We start from the raw sequence: 17,594 nt of genomic DNA, 5'->3' as shown, positions 1-17,594 counted from the left end.
GTCTCCTCGCCTGTATGGAGGGCAGTGGCCCTCCTCCTCCCCTGGACGAGCTGCCCACAGCCGCGTCCTGTTCCCCACTGGGGCTCCAAGCCCTACCCGGTTGGGCAGTAGGGCTGTGTAAAGTTTGCAGCCTATTCAAAACAGATTCAGAGGAGATTCAGCAGAGACAAATCTCCGAAACAGATTCAGACAAAATGAAACAGGACAGTGATCTGAAACACCGAAACAAATCACTGTCTTCTGAAATGGCCAAATCTGAAACTGAATAAAAACACAGCCATTTCGCACAGCCCTAGTATCTTGCTAGTACTCTAACCTCCTACTGTATCTTCTTCTCAGTCTCTACACCAATCAGTTGATGATACTTGGCTCTGGTCCCGTCACATTCCTATACTTCCCATGCCTTTTACTCTACTGCTGGAAGGGAATCACCTACCTTCCCAGTCTCTGTTTCTAGCATCCTCCAGCTCAGCATTTTTTGGCAGAACTGGGTTCTTGGAGGAAAAGTTTTCATAAACTGCTTAATCTCCTTCTGGCATTGGCAAGAGATTGGCTTATAATGCTGAAACAGCAAAATAGTTGGACCCAGCTGCAACCAGGAAGTAGTGAACAGTGACAATATATCCAAGTAATTTAAAAAAGTTAGAGAGATGGGTTTGTCTTGTTTATTTTTAAAAGCCCCATGTGGTTCCTTTTCTCCATGACAGCTTCATATGAGGATTCTTGGTGTGCACTCAAGGAAGATGACCATGTTTCATACAATTTATTCTAGACAGCGTAAAGCTGCACTAGTGTAGCTACTGTCTGTAGGCTGTGAACTATGTTTTTCCAAAATGAAACAATCATTCAATACTGGCACTTCTATCTTGGAAAAACGACACTGTACTAACAGTGCAATCAACTGAAACAGGTAATAACAGGGCACATAATACCATCAGTTTTAAAACTAGAACTCCCCACTCAACTCAATAGGGAGTTCTGCTTAAAAATTAATGGGATAATATGGCCCAAGTAACAGATATTTTATAGTACCAAAATGATCAAGTTAAGTACTCACAAAACAGATCACTCGAGTCCAAGAAAGAATTTATGTTCAGCTTAGTTCTGTTGTTCTTCATTTAGAAAATGAACATTTAGGATCGTCATTATCTAAATTTATGACATTTCAGAGAAAAAAGATCCAAGAGAAAAAGAAAAAGAAAAAAAAAAAAGAACAAAAAAGAAATCTTTCCAATGTACAGGAATAATACAAATGAAAGCTTTCTTGGCAACCTAAGACAGAAAATAGCAGCTCCAGCATTCCAGCAAACGTACAAGTAACTTGTTTGCCTGAGTGAATTTTAACGAAATTGTACTAACAGTAAGCATATTCCCTTTACCTACTAGATATTCTAATGATAGCGGATGTACCATGAGCAGTACCGAGTGTACCTCAGTCCTGAATCAAAACCACCTTTGTATTCCAGTCTTGGAACTATGCAGAATGGCAGTCTTGAAACAGAGTAGAAGGGACCATGATGATACTTGGCTCTGGTCCCGTCACACTCCTATACTTCCCATCTTTATATTTTCCCCCCATAGTGTTTGTTACCATAGTATCTGCAAACACATTAATGGATCTGTCCTTACAACCACCTTCAAAGCTAAGTACAAAGATGCTAACGGACTTCTCAAGACATATATAATGCCTGGGCCAAAGCCATAGAAACAGAATCCAGGCCTGAACCCTGATCTATATTTTATTCTTAACTTATGCAGACATCCTCTAGAGACTAGGCAAAAAAGACATAACTTGCTTTCACGTGCATCTAGGAGAAAATCAGCTATAAAAGGAAAGAAGTTAAAAAGTCAGTACATCCACATCACCTCTATTCCCATTTTATATAATTAAAATATTTAATTCATTGGACGCTGTCATGTAGATACATTTCACAGAAATACAGGGCTAGAAGGAAAGTCATTTAGTCCAACTTGTTGCATGGATGCAGGATCAACTATATCTAGAATGTCCCCAGTAAATATTTGTCTAACCTGCTCAATTTCCAAAAGCTGCTTAAAAGTTAAGATTTATAGCAACCTGTTGGAACCTTAATAGTAAAATGAGGTTCCCCCTCCCAAAAAAAAATTATTTTATCCATAACACAAGCTGACTCTATTACAACATCTTTGAGTACTGGTACAGGTATATTCCTGTAGCTTTTTATTATTAACTATTTTTTTAAAAGGTTCACTCATCCCAATTAAATAAAGTATTAAATAAGTCACGAAGGAAGGACAAGAAAAATGTAAGCTCACCAATATTATCACTGCCCCTTTAAGAGTATTGTAACTAAATCCATTTCTAGTTTTATCCTCAGACTAAGCATCATCCCAGAAGTGCCCCCTTTTGAAAATGATTGATCTTTAGAAAATATCTGTAAGTGCAGACCTGCACAAAAGTCTTACCCAAGCTTAAAATCACTGATTTTTTACATCTGTTACAATTAACATTGAGGCACCTTACAATTAACATTGAGGCACATACAGCAGTGTCAGTATTCACTCCTTTTAAATCACATTCATGTGTAAACTGTTTCACTTGTGTAAGAGCTGATACAATATTGAAATAACTCTAGTAAGCTCTTGCATGTGGTACAAATTATAAGGCTTAAACAATGGTGTTGCTTACTTGTAATATCAACCTCAGCATTTGCAAGTGGAGGCAGGTTAGGTGAGCAAAACGCACTGAAACTCCCCGCATCTACTTTCGTCACCCTATTTCCCCTGTACAGTTTATGGTAAAAGTACAGGCACACCTGCAAAACAAGTAGAGAAACATGTCTCTGTATAAGCCAGTAATGAAAGAATCAATAGATAAGTGCTGGAATTGGCCCTTTTTAGAATATTTTCTAAACTTTTAAAGTAACTTAGAGGGTGGTAGGTTTACAATGCTAATACTTTAAAAAAAAAAAAGTTGACCTGTCTATCATTTACTATGTTATTCCTAAATTCTTAAAGCAAGTTAAATGTTAGTTACCTAATTCCCTCAGGAGGATTACATAACTAGGAGAGAGGGAAGGTTTTGTTTTGATTCACTTTAACTGGAAATAGGTGAAGGGAACAGAGTTCCCTTCACCAACCAAAGGGTTGTCACAAGTATCTGAAATTTAAAGTCTATTAGGCTTCCTGGTGGCCTAGAGAAAAAAAGGCCAAGATTTTCAAAAGTGACTACTGATTTTGGGTGCCTGATCTGAGATACCCAGCAGGGGCCTAATATGCAGAGGGCAAGTGCTCAGAAGCTTCTGAACATGATCAGGCCCTTAAATATGTTTTTAGATTTTTTTTAACAATAACTAGTAATTGAATTCAAATTATAAGTAACTTTGGAAAATTACAGCCAGTAAGTGTCAGTCTTGCCTATATCACGTTGGCAGCACCAATGGACAGGCCAAGTTGGAACAAGAGTAGAAACAAAATTCCCCTCACTCCAGGCATGCTACGCACTGTGCAGGTTAGATGTAAAGGCAGATTAGTGATGCAGTGTAGGAGGGCTTCCCCAGCTGCTGCATATGCTGTCCTTTATTAACATAACAGGCATTTCAAGTTTCTAGGGACATCAAAACCTCCCACCTGTTATCAGTAGTAAGTGCACTTCAAAAGTCTCTTTTTTCCATTTGTTACTTTGAGTCCCAAGCTTGATGTGCAAGGGAAAACGCTTTGATTTCCCATTTAGTGCAGCCAGGATTTCACACACCTAACAATCTTTCCAGAATATACAGGCAACCCCCGCTTCACACTCTTAATTGGTTCCTGAAAAATTGAGCATTAAGTGAAACGAGTGTTAAGTGAAACCGAAACTATTCGATGACCCAGGATGGCGACTGCAATTGTTTTTGATGACCCAAGACGGTGAGCGCGAGCGTTATAACAAAACTCACTGAGTGCTAAGTGAAATCAGGTATCAGTTTCAAATGAGTGTTATAGTGACATAGTGCCAAGTGAAACAGTTAAGCGGGGGTTGCCTGTATTAGGGGCATATGGATAAAATTAAATCTGGCAAAAGGCTGCATGCAGTGTTGTAGTATCTTGTGGGGAGTCTCTTAACCTTGAAAGAGTTCCTTAAGGGGAAAGGGGTGGAGAGATTAAAGCATGTGATTTTATAGCTTAACATATATTTGTAAGGGTGTAAACATTTGGTTGCACACAATTCAAAAAAGTAAAACTGCACCAGAAGTGCCGCAGACACAGACCTCGGGAATGACAAACTGCCCAGCAATCAGCAGCGCTCCAAGCAGGTTAGCTCGGCCGTCATTCCTCAATTCATATATGGGCACCTAAAAAGAAGAGTCTGAAATTAAATCCCTTATCTAACAGAAAGGCCAAACAGCAGAGAGAAAGAGAAGCCAGCTTATGCAATACAAATACACATGAATAATTTATGGCACAATCAAGGCAAATCTCCCATAATATGATTTATGGTGAATAAAATTTACTTTTCATCCAAACTCTTTTCGACTGAAGCAGATGGCGGGATTTCTCCCTCTGAATGTAAAACAGATTTTCATAATAGCTATATTTAAAGACACATCTCATTAAAGAAGTTACTGTTCTCTGATCAAGCAACTGCTTTCAGAAGTGAAGCCTAGTCCACTTGTAAAAGCAGAATAGAATAGAAAGCTACATGCAGAAAGAACAGAAAGTTAGGTCTTCAGTTCCATCAGGGTTTTGAGTAGGAGGGGAGAAAGAAGGTACAGAAAATCAGGATAAGCAAGAGCCTCTCTTCACAGAGAACCACCCAAAATGGCATCAATTCCTAGAACTTTCCTAGCAGGATGAAAGAGTTAAACAGGCAAATTCCCACCAATAGAACAAGATAAGATGAAACACTGAGCTCCGCTAAGTTAAGCAATGCCAACTTCCAGGGCTTTTTAGATTGTTTCCTGGTTAAGAAGGTCACCCCCAGACCTGAGCTCATTTCAACAATGAAGAAGTTAAAAGATCCCTTGCTCTGCTGTTGGGTCACATGCTAGGTCGGCATCCAAACAATAGGACATGAGAAATAGTAAAATCCTGAATATTTTTTATGGTGTCTGCACACTTTAGGGAGAGCGACCTGGATTCTGTTCCTTCCTGGGCAGCATTGGCACATTGGCCTTCTTTACTAAGTTCCAAATGCCAACTAATTACATAAGGGTACCAGGAGTGCACATCAGTGCTAGACCAGGAGGTGAGTTTCATTATCCCCATTTACAGCGGGGGAAGCTGATGCCCAGCAAAGTAAAGTACCTTGTCAAAGATCATTCAGTAGACTAGTAGCAGAGCCAAGAATAGAAGTCAGGTCTTTCAAGACCCAGATCAGCACACCAGGTACTAAATTTCTATGGTCTTTCCAATACAAAGGCAGGGTAGATTCATACCTTATAGACTAACTAAATCAGAAATATATGGCATAAGCTTTCGTAAGCAGAGGGCTTACATCATCTGATGTTTCATCAAAGCTAACACACTCCCATATGAATATATCAAAAGCAATGGGGTTATCAAATAACTACATTATGATTCTGCTTAGGGGCCAAACGGGCTGGGACACACCTTACGTGTTAGATGCTGTACAACCATAAGTAAGATGAGAGCTCCTAAGCCACAGAGCTCACCCGCTAAGAGGCAAGTAGTAACAGGTGAGTTGGTAAAAGACAGTAACAAATTATATGTGCATAATTCCTAGCCAACCAGGAGCAGTAATCATTATTCACTGTCTGCCAGCCACTGTGTCATTATGAGCATAATGACCTGAACCTCTATCACTAGGGATAATGTTAGTTTTTAGGGCTAGCATTAAAACTACATAAATAACCAATTAGTATTCTGTACTACATAAAGCTTATTTGCAAGAAGTTACTAAGAGATAAAAGGTGAAATGTCACAATGCCATTTTTCAAGTAACTTTTGTGACTAGTGCTGCACTTTAAAATTCAAAATAAAGAAACTAGCCTGCTAAAACAACACATCCAATGGTGCAAACATACAGTACAGTCACTTTGCAGTAGGTCCAATCCATAGGTAAATTAATTTAAATAATTTCACCCAGCAGGGTAGGGATGTGGCTAGGCACCCAGAGCAAAGTGGAAGCAGCAACTTCTGGACCAGCACAACTGCAAACATAAATTACTCTTTTTTGCTCCCTTCCCCCCCCACCTCCCCCCTGCCACAAGATGGCATCCAGGGCAGTTGCCCCTGTCCCCATTATACCACTGATTTCACCCTTGGCATTGGGCACTGTCACGTCATTTCCTAACCACTGTTAGATGCTCTATGGAGTATAATCTTTCAGTACTAACAAAGCACAAACACCCTACAGGAATAACCATAAAGTAAAAGAAAAAAAATGGAAAACGTATTGAAGAAATTAAGGCTTTTGTCTCCATAACAGAGATGGGGAATAATCCACATTCAAATATGAGAACAATGCACCCACAACAGCATAAGACAGGATAACAAGTTATAAAAGGAATATAAGGCTTCATGCTTTAGGGCTTACACAAACCGCTATCAGCCTGGGGATAAGAAGATGTTTCTCATATAAATGGGATATTACACAATAGCCAGCTACAGGGTTTCTTGCACCTTCCTCTGAAGCATCTGGTTTCAGCTATAACATATGACTGGGGGTAAAACTGGGCAGAACCTCAGCTGGTAAGAACCGTCAGCTGTCATCGACTTCAAAGAAGCTACAGCAATTCACACCAACTAAGGATCTGCCCCTACATGTCTTATCAGGATGCCATGCACTTTACACATGCGCGCTGGAAAAATTAAGAACAATCATTACCTGAGATCCTGTCAGAACAACAGTTTTACCCAGGTTCTCACACATGAAGGATAAAGCTGATGCTGTATAGGCCATTGTGTCTGTTCCATGAAGGATCACAAAACCGTCATAGTGCTCATAGTATTTCTGAAGATGGAAAGACATTTTTCACATTAAATACAATTAGAATGATCCAAACCAGGTGTGTAGTGCTTTACTTCTACCAATGCGGATGATCATAGCTCCTCCTTTAAAAAATATAATACACACATACACACTTGCCTGTTAAAGATGTCCATGTTTTCATTTTAACATAATTAAGGGTTAATATGGCAATAAGCATAAGATCTAGTAGTTCTAATTATGGAAGAGTCAAAGACAGATTCTTCTTTGTATACATATTAATGCAGCATTTTTTAAACCAGAAGACTGCTAATTAAGAAAAGCTTAGCAATGGCTTTAAACAAGAATGTTAACATATGCAAATTAGTAGTATAGTCTGATTTCTTGTTGAGGCTTTTACGTTAGGGATTACACCATTTACAGGAACAGATTAGGCAAACCAGTGCTATCATAACATACAGAAAAGAGCCTGTTTAATCCTACTGGGAAACAGGCACATTGCCAATGTAAGAGAGCCCTCTTCTGTTCAGAAGTTAGTAAGAGCTGCTGAATCTTGTTTAGCTCTGCACTGGCCACGTTACTGTAAGTCTAAAGTCTCTGGCAAAGTACTTGAAAAAAAACACAATATCATCACCATCGCTCTAGGTCCATAGTTAAGAAAGAACCGAAAGAACTCTCACTAAAAGGGCTATTTGTCATTGCTAATATGGACTGAAAGCATTTGTGCTATGTCTTAGTTGGTCAGATAAAAGGAATCATCTCTGACCTAAGAGTTCTGAACGTCTTTAAAGAGTTAAGGGATTCAACCAGAATGATTTCTGCAAATTATTGTAAAGTCCCTCTCATAACATTTTGATCTGCAGCGGCATGACGTGAAGGCAAATGCACTCCGCACTAGAACCTGCTAGGATTAATGTATCTGCTAACTTTTGGGAAGAAAGGGAGAGCAAATCTCTCCACTATTTTAAGACCTGTGTCTACATAAAATACTTTTTTGTTAATTTTGCCCTCCCCCTCTTTTATTTTATTTTTTTGTTTTGTTTTATTTTTGGTTTCTGCTAGCTTCTGTGCCAGCAGCAGCACAAACCTCAGTGCGAGCATCCTTGTTTGTTTTCATGAAATGAAATCAGATTTTTTAAAATTGTGTTTGTCATGCCAGAAAAAGCAATCATTACTTTAGTTTCTCCTTACATTAACACTCCCCATAACAGACACGCTATCTGTTCCCTCATCTCCAAGTACTCATCAAGGCACCATTGAGCATTACTCTGACTTCAGACAAGCTGTTTGTGGTTCTGCAAAAGCAGAACTTGGAAGGAAACAGAAGTTTTTTTGAAAAGGACTGAAGTATCTTGGGGTACAAAACACCATGTTGTGATGCCAAACTTAGGCTGATGTTTGTACCAAAGGATGCCTTTGACAAGTCATCAGCGTGCCATCACTGTGCCCTGTAAACTGTACATCTAACACTTAACTATGCAGAGAAGATAACATTATACATCTCCACCACGTGGTCCTGTGCAGTCAGTAAGGAAGTTGAAAAGAGATCTGTATATAACTAGGGAAGAGATAGAAGTGACCACCAAGAGATGGAGATCAGATTTGCACAAAGATTTCTGTTAACAGCAGAGACTAAAGTGAATATGAAATTTAAGAGGTCCCTATACAAAGACAAAACTGTGGTGTCAAGTTCCCTTGTGTGCTGGCACCGCTGTTGAAAGAGATCAATTTCTGAAATGCAGAAGCGAATCCCAGAGTGCAAAAGAAAAGTAACAAAGAGTCGGTTGTTCCAGTAAAGAAATTTCTTCAGCCACCTGCTACGCAGCACTGCTTCTGAACCTCCAGGACAAGAAGGATGACCTGTTTCTGCCTGACCTGCAAAGCCAGTGCTCTCGCTGGGAGTTGTAACCACGCACATGTTTTGTGGGCTGGCCCAGAGTGGGACTTCTGATGGTCACCTATTCATTATATGAGCCAATGCCTTAACATTACTTAAGTCACAAATAAATTTGATTCCAACGACAGTGGGGCAGGTGGGGGGGGGATGTAACGTTTCTGTTCTTATCTTGACTAAATCTGTTGTAACAAGGGTTTTTTTCCTGAAAAGTTTCCCCAATATTGCTATAGCTCCCTTGGTGGTAGCGATATTGCAGCCCAACTGCCAGCCACAATTGTCAAGACCAGCTTCGAGTCAGGTTGCACCAGCAAAACTGCCTTCAGCAGAACTTGCAGCATTAACACTGTTGATGGGATTGCACTGGCGCTACCACTATGGTGAAGAAGGGGAGTTTATATACAACTTGCATTGTGACTAGAACGCTGGATTTTCACAAGTTTCGTCTGTCCATCTTTCATCGTGTGATTTCCTACATCTTACACCACTTTCATGCTTCCACTGACTCGTGTGCTGCAGAATTTCTGCCTCCTTAAAAGACAATGCTAGATTTAGATTTGGGGATTGAAGTAGAGAATGGATAACCACACAGACTCACTCAGTTAATACATCTGGCTTTTTGGGTTTCTTGTTTTTGTTTTCTACCTATGTGGAATCCTATACAGTACTGGAAACACAGCTGCAGTAGTATTTTTCACATATTCCAGAAATGAAGCTAATCAGGCTAGTTTCTGTGCCCAAACTAAATGTTCCCTGCCCATTTCACTAATCTGCAGAATTATTACAGATTAATGTCAGACCTCAAAAGAGCATCTTTCATTTAAATCCATTAGAACTTATGATTTTGATCTGCACAGCACCCTTTTAAATGTTAGCAAACCTAATCTAAGAATGTTCTTAAATTTTAAGCTTTAAGACATGTCCAGTTACCAAAGCAAGCACATTATTGTTCTTCAATTAATGGCATAAAATGCATAAGTTAACACATATAAAACTCCTCTTCAGTCATGACTGCACATACACAAACATTAAAATAAACTGTGATATTTTCATGAAGCAAAATCCTCCTGTGACTTATTTGCACAGTCCGTATTTAGGCCATGTGTAGATGAAACGAGGGGCGTGTGCGCACAACATTTTTAAAAGGGCTAAATACTTTTGCACCACTTTAATGGTATTGGCATTTGCACGCCTCGGTGGCATATTGCGCATTCATTCCAGCTGCTGTAGGAAATTTGGCAGCTTAACGCGCCTTAAATGACTTGGGGTGCAGCAAACTCCTCCAAGGAGTTTTAGTTTGCTGCTCCTACAGCCGCGGAGGGAAGCACCAGGCTCCGTGACACTCAGGGGCTCTGCAGGAAGCCTTGCAGCAGCCCAGAAAGGCAGACTCCACCCAAGAAAAGCAGCAAGCCTGATTCCCTCCTGAGCCTGCCTGTCTGCATGAGCTGTGCAGAGGCCCAGTGCTTCCCTCTGCGGTTGCAGTGCCCCCTGGGACCACCTGAGCAGGGTGCCTGCAGGCAGGTGCCGCCTGTGGGAGAACCCACCGCTGCCATGGAGGGAAGCACCAGCCATACCCCATGGGCCCTGCAGCCCAGGGATCGCTCCGCCTGCTGGCAACTTGCCCTCCCTCCCCACTGCCGGAGAGGCAGGTAAGCGCGTGGTATGTGCACGACACAGAGGTTTCAATGACGCTAAATTAAAGCGGTGGGTTTAAACACCCACCGCTTCAGTTTAGGGCCCCCATTTCATCTACACATGCCCTTAGTATGAACCTTTCTGTTCGTGTTTTATAAGAAACAGAACATCTAGAGAACAATATAAGAAAGTGCATAGCACTAAAGATACACAATAGTATAAAGAATGTATTTAAAAATACTTAAATAATATTTAAAATTCTTTTAATCAATGAAACAAAAACAGCAATCTATTATTGAAAGAATAAAAACTAGTCACACGTTGCAGTACCTGAAGATACCTTGCAATTTTAGCCCAATCGTCTGGAGTCATGTTGGAAGAATCAAGCAGTGGTGAAAGTTCCTTAATTGTGTAGACAATTCGTTTATTTTGTTTAGAGAGACTGTCAAGAATAAAAACATGAAAAAAAGTTAACCAAACTACTATGCACTCTCTTCTAGCCTTTCATTGAATAGATTACCAATTATTAGCCTCTTCACTCCATCCCGTAAGAGTCTAATGAACATTGGCATATTAGGATATTCTAATTTCTCTCTCCTTATGCTCTGGTTTTTGCATGTTCTTTCAAAGCATCTGATGAAGTGAGGTTCAGCTCATGAAAGCTTGTGCTTTTACATTTTATTTTATATATAAAATAAGGATCTGCAGGAGAGATTAATAATTTTATATATTAATGGGTGATATAAATAAATAAAAATCACACACACGCTTTGGTTAGCCTGCAAATCTACCCTGCCTTCTACCTGGGATATCAGGGGATGCTAATAGAACCAATTTCAAGGTGTACTTTAAATAGGAGCTCCTGAATTAAAAGTGACCCAAATGTATCTAAAAGGGGCGGGGGGGGGAGCACTTTACAACAAAGAATCTTCTTTACGGTAAAAAGCAAAAAGGACAAAAAGATAAGAACCCACTTCACTGGACTTATCTTGCCAGGATCTACTTTCTAGCCTGAAGACTGGCTTATTAAACTTTAATTCTAAAACTGATTAATATTTTTTAAATCCTCCTAAGGCTGCTGGAAGAAAACCACAAGGCTTCCCAGTGCCTAGGGTGTACTCAGGGCTTTGGAGCAGCATTGAGGACCTTCCTAACCCTAGTTAGAGGCTTAATGCGCTTACGCAAGTACAGCACTACATCTGCCTCATCTCTTCAGCCCCTTATATATAAAAAAGACTCTCTCAGATGGTCTGCATGAGGTCCACAAGACAGAAGAGGGGAATGCCCCCCTACATGCTTTCTTCACAGTCCCTCCCAAATCAAGTTTTCAGAAAGGAAGCTTCTCTCCTGCAGATCCAAATTATTCAAAAAATGAGATACTGCTCCAGCAGAAATCATAGAAATTAGCAGAGAATAGGATGCGATACCCACATAAGACCTCTTCCTGACCTGGCCCTATCTAGGATTAGCTGGGTGGGAAGGCATAAGGATGCAAGAGGAAGTGAACAAGATTATGAAACCAAAAGGAAAGAGGGAGGAAAAAAAATGATGATGGTAAATTTAAAGCTGAGAGCATGGTACTAAAAGCTCCTGAAAGAAACTTCAAATTCAATTATAAGGTTAAACTAGCAAGAACCCCAAACATTTGAAAACATGGACATTCATTTTACTGAGATTCATAAAGTTTCAAGTAGCTTCATAAACAGTAGACGGCCAACATGCAAGAAGCCTGTAGAAACAGAGACCAGAATAGCTTTTGATATCTTCTCTTCCAAGCAGATACATCCATGCTTTCTGCAGCTAGAGATATGAATGGCCATTTGGCTGTGGGTTTGACAGAATTACTGGGTGAAGTTTTAGCTTCTGCCATAAAGCAGATCAGATTACCACTTCTTTTTGGTTTTAATCTACAAACTAATGAATCTGAGAATTTCTTAATAAGCAACTCACTATGAATTTCTGTTTCAGTAAGTTTTTATGGTCTAACAATTGTTACAGATTTAGAAGAGTTAATTATCAGCTGCCACATTTGGCATTCACAAAACTTTTAACAATCTTTGTCTGATAGCACACAAAGATTACAATAAAAATCAGGGACCGTGTTGTGTAAGGTGCGGTATAAAACACCATAGTAAGAGACAGTCCCTGTTCCAAGCAGCTTACAGGTTAGAAAGGCAAACGACGCACAGATGGGAAGAAGGGTAAACAATAACGTGTACTATTCTTGAATATATATTTTAACAATAGAAATATGCCCAAGGAAGAGCCAATTATCTCCAGCTGGCATTGATCCATCATTAATCAACTAATTTCATATAGTCATCACAGCAGAAGTGGGTCTGCATATTTTAATTGCTTATAGCATGAATGTTCAAACAATCTGCCTAATGTTTTTATTCATACATAACTGCCATACCGTAGCTAAGAAATTCATTTTTATATAAGATTTTGCCTTTTTAAATACCATATTTACACACATGCACAAAGGACAAACCAGCACTGTTTGAAAAGGAAACATTTCAGTGCCATTGACAGATGACAAGGTGGTCAGTCATCTCTCTTTCTAGTGGTGGAAACGCCTCCATAAAAACAAATCATTAGGTCACAAAATGGTCCGTTTCAATACACTATGGTTATCACATTGATATACAAAGTCCACAAAATGTTCCCATTTTCTCCTCCCCAAATCTTGCAAAGTTTCTCAACCTTCTACTTTAAATCTTTCTTAAATCATGACAACATAAGAAGGATAACAGCAAATAAAATATTGCTTTGCTTAGTTTTATGAAGCAGCAATCAAATGTGTCAAAAGAACAAAACAGAATTTTTAATTTGCAATCCACTCAGGCCCTTCATCAGATTTCTTTAAAACCACTTGCACTATTTAGTTGATTTTTTTTTTTATTAATTCATATATTTCACATAAAATGCTCTTTCAACCTCAAAAAGCCTATTAATGTGGTTTCACCACTTCAACTCCCTTAAAAGTATCTCTAAATAATTTTTTATTCAATTATAAAGTATTTCAAAAATCACCTACAAGTAAGAGATCCCTTTTTCTTAAAACAGCTTGAATAAAATATCTCTGGGGGGGGGGGAAACCCTGTAAAAAGATCATGTTGACCATAGACTCATTCCACTATTGCCTGCTCTGGATATTTTCAAATGTTTAAGGACTTATGACAAAGATATGACTAAATCTAAAGTCTTGCTTTACTTCCAAGCCTAGATCTCCTATTTTTTCCTCTGAAGATGATTTTCAGTGAACAAGTTCAAATCTCCACTGTTGCAGCAAAACAGCCACAGTTCTATTTACTTTGGACATACTGTGTAAAATACACTCCACTTTCTTTGTGTAATGTAAAATGTTTACAGGGTTGCAGTCATTCATCACAGCTGGGGAACATAACAAATTAGCATATTGCCCTCTAAATAAAACCTATAAGCTTATTAATCATTGCCCAACAGTTAAGAAGCAATGCAGATTAATTATAAAGCCTATCTCTCATTACCATAATATTGCATAAATTTAGGGGAGAAAAACAATTGGCTTTTTTAGGGTTTTTAAGCAGCAGCAGCAGGGAATGTAGAATTAAAGCATGAAGCCAATGTATGGTCGCATTAATTAGCTGCTGCTTCTTCAGACATATGGTGGAGATAATTCACATTATGCTGTATACTGTACCCACAGTTAACACTGATTATATACTAGTACAGTAGCAAATGAGCACCCCAGATGGGCTAAACATACATATGGGAGTAAGGCTAAGCTTTCTAACCTACAATGACTAGGGTGGTTGATTTAAATTATCAAAATTACTTTTGAGAATTACTGACAAGGTAACTGCATTTGGCACCTAGCAGCAATTGTATTATGTGCCACGCAGATCAGTAAGTACACATTATAAGTCAGATCCTATTTCACCTACAGCAGAGGTGTCAAACTCATCCAGCCTCCCGGGCCAGATGAGTGGCATAGGACAGGTCTGTAGGCTGGACTGGCCCCATGGACCTACTCCCCCCTCCTCCCAGTATACCTGATCCAGTGACTGTTCTAGCTGGTCTGGGACCCATGCTGCATGCAGTGCAGACCCCAAAGAAACTGGAACGGGCACCATGTGCAACACAGTTTGAGTAGAGTAGCAGCTGTGCTGCATGTGGTGGCTGCCCCACCCAGACTGTGCCATGTGCAGTGCTCACACCAGCCGCACTGGGGCTGTGACTGCTCCACCCAGACTGGCACCCACGTTGTGTGTATCGCATGCAGCACAGGTCCCAGATCAGCTGGAGGGACACAGCGTGTAGCACATGTCCCAGGGCAGGTGCCATGTGAGGTATAGTCTGACTGGGGGAGCCACAGCATGTGGCGCAGCTGCTTTTCTGGCTGGATCATACTTCACAGTGTCCATTCCAGCCACTCTGGGATCCATGTCGCCTGCAGCATGGGTCCCAAAGTGGCTGGAACAGCTGCTAGATCCAGTATGTTGGGGAAGGGGGGAGATAAGGGGGAGGGGGTCCATGGCCCCATGCCACAAGTGCATACCATTCCCCATGTGGGTCCGGTCAGACTCTGGAGCAGCACCGAGGTCTGGATGGTGGGGCTCAGTGGGCCACATCCAGCCCATGGGCAGTATATTTAGCACCCAGATCTAAGGCGGCAAATGAAATCCTCCTCTACTCTATGCAACTCCCTGAAAAAAAACTTAACACTAGGGGTGGCTGGGTCATCCCTCTCACCACTTTGTGTGGACTTTATCTCAGGGATAATAAAAGGCATGTCACAGATACAGAAGTCTCAACAGCTTTTCAGGGACTCAAGCAAGGTGGAACTGGGGCACATCTGGAAGCCTCTTACATGAAACAGAGATTTGGCATTCTGGTTTCAAAATAATATATTTTGTTAACTCCCAATTTACAAAAAGCCACTGTAGTGATTTATCTTGTGGTATTAAAACACATCAGATAACATTTGTTGAGCTATTATTTACACTGGTGAAATAGCCAAGATAGGACCTGAATAAATCTTATTTTAGTTCATTTTTTCAAATATTAAAAAACTTAATTTTCTTGCAGTGTCCCTCCAGGCAAGAACCTGCTGAAGAATTGCTTGGCCATTTAGAGACATTTATACACAAAGGATTCTTACTTCTTCATGGGGTGGAGGAAACAAAAGTAAATGTGAATATCTCACATCTAATCTCAGATGCTTGTTAGTGAAGTCTCTTTTAACCTAGCGTATGTCTGAACAGCTAAGCAAAGGGCTCAGTCGCGCTTCAGGAAATAAGCTCTCATACCCACTCCTGGCCATGCTCCATTTATATCAAACCTGGAGAGGAGACAGTGAGGATAGTCTGAAGATGCCCCTTGTTTGTAAGTCCTAGGGCTTATTTACTCTCTGAAAAGCTTGGTTGACCCCGAGTTCATTTCACAGGAACACCAGAAGACTTTTCCATGCTAAGGCTTCAGAGTACTCTACAAATGTCTCTAACTAAGCAAGACATTTTTTCATCTCAGCTACTTACGGAAGCACCAGGGTGTCATCTGGAAACTTATGGACTTCATAAAGTCTTGTTTCTTGAGCATATGCAGCATCATGCAGCATCGGCATTTTTTTCAGGGCCTTTACTAACTTGTTAGCCTCAGGAGCAAGTCCTAAAAAACAAACACACAAATAATAGGGAGAAGGCAAAAGGAAGAACCATTGACAAAATATCAGTTTTCCAGTTTTTTCTCTAGTTGATTGCTCTTTGGCTTCTCCATTTTTGCACTGCACTTCCATTTACATCGCAGCACTGATTTAAATCTACACCTACTCCATAAAACACACTCATTTTCTGCACTGATTTAGTTTAAAAGCAATTGCTATCAGTTTCTTCCTTAACATGATCAGAAAGCAGGAAATGAAACAGCACACATATCTGTTTAGAATTCATACGCTTTTAGATCAATTTTAAATTCTAAGAATTGAGTTAAAGATGGTAAACAAATTATACATGAACAAACTTCTCCACAACGATTGCTTTCCTGACATGTACTGGGAACTGGAACACAAGAAAGTCCTGTATGCAATAAAGACCAAACACAATATTGCCCACTTGCTACACAGCAAAGTTTTGAAGCTTTGTTCACATTCTATTGTCTTTAATGCACAAGTACAACTTGACAGCAGAGGCTCCTGGACAGCCCTTGCAACTGTAACATAAAACTGTCTGCTTTAGAGACATGAGCTGAAATTAAACTGTGAGCTTAAATATGAATGGCCAAGTTTAGGCAAGACTGTCTGAATGTCCAGAATTTGGAACACAAAAGTCTGCCCAAGTGGCTGCACAATTAGCTTCTGGGATGCCTGAAATGCAAAAGAAAAGCATACAGGCAATGGAAAGATGGGCAGCCAGGAAACCACAAGAACTAGCAGGGACAAAAAAACCCCCGGAAAATAAAGGGGGGAAAAATAGCTGCACCTGGCGAGGGAAGTTAAAAGACAAAAAGAAAAAGTATTTACGTGTTGGCCAGAAAATAAAGACCAAAGCTACGGGTCGATCATTAAATAGCCGGGGCAAACTCTTAACAGAACATGCAAAGCCAGAGCTACTCCACGGTTTATTTGCCTCAATCTTAACCCAGAAAAATGAGGCTGCAACCAGACAGCTAACAAGGATTATTTGGATAAAGAAAGAGACAAGCTGAAGGATGAAATAACAAAAGAAATAAAGAATTTTGATGGGTCTGAATGAATTCAAGTCAGCAGAGCCCAATGAACTTCATCCTAGGGCACTGAGGAACTGACAGAGGAGACCTCAGAGCCCTTGGCAATAATATTTATGAAGTTCTGGGAAACAAGATCAGTACCAGAGGACAGGAAAAGGGCCAACACAGGGCATCTTTTTAAAAAAAAGCAAAAAGAAGGCTCTGGGGAACGACGGACTGGTTAGCCTCACTTTGATACCTGGGAGGCTACTGGAATATATCACAAGAAAGTCCATTAGTAAGCATCTGGAGAAGGAAGTGCTGATCACAAGCACCCAGCACAGATTTATTAAGAACAAATAGCATGGAAAAAAACTTGATCTCTTCCTTTGATAAACTAACTACTTATGTGCGGATGACCAGAATGCAATGGATAGATTGTTTGTGGACTTCATCACAGGATTATCT

The 17,594-nt window shown here is 40.1% G+C and overlaps 1 protein-coding gene across 2 annotated transcripts in view; it reads right to left on the bottom strand.

Annotated features, from left to right (window-relative positions):
- Positions 1 to 17,594, bottom strand: part of ASPG (asparaginase) — a 69,205-nt gene that overhangs the window by 43,380 nt on the left and 8,231 nt on the right. For both annotated transcript variants that reach the window (XM_059723276.1, XM_059723277.1), the window contains exons 2-6: positions 15,962 to 16,091; positions 10,770 to 10,881; positions 6,809 to 6,934; positions 4,230 to 4,313; positions 2,669 to 2,795 (exon numbers count right to left, since the gene is read on the bottom strand). In XM_059723276.1, coding sequence (XP_059579259.1) covers positions 2,669 to 2,795; positions 4,230 to 4,313; positions 6,809 to 6,934; positions 10,770 to 10,881; positions 15,962 to 16,091 — 579 coding nt within the window. The remainder of the gene's footprint in view (positions 1 to 2,668; positions 2,796 to 4,229; positions 4,314 to 6,808; positions 6,935 to 10,769; positions 10,882 to 15,961; positions 16,092 to 17,594) is intronic.

Source organism: Alligator mississippiensis, chromosome 2, assembly GCF_030867095.1.
Source record: "Alligator mississippiensis isolate rAllMis1 chromosome 2, rAllMis1, whole genome shotgun sequence".
Taxonomy (NCBI): Eukaryota; Metazoa; Chordata; order Crocodylia; family Alligatoridae; genus Alligator; species Alligator mississippiensis.
This window is presented reverse-complemented; position numbering and strand designations above follow the sequence as displayed.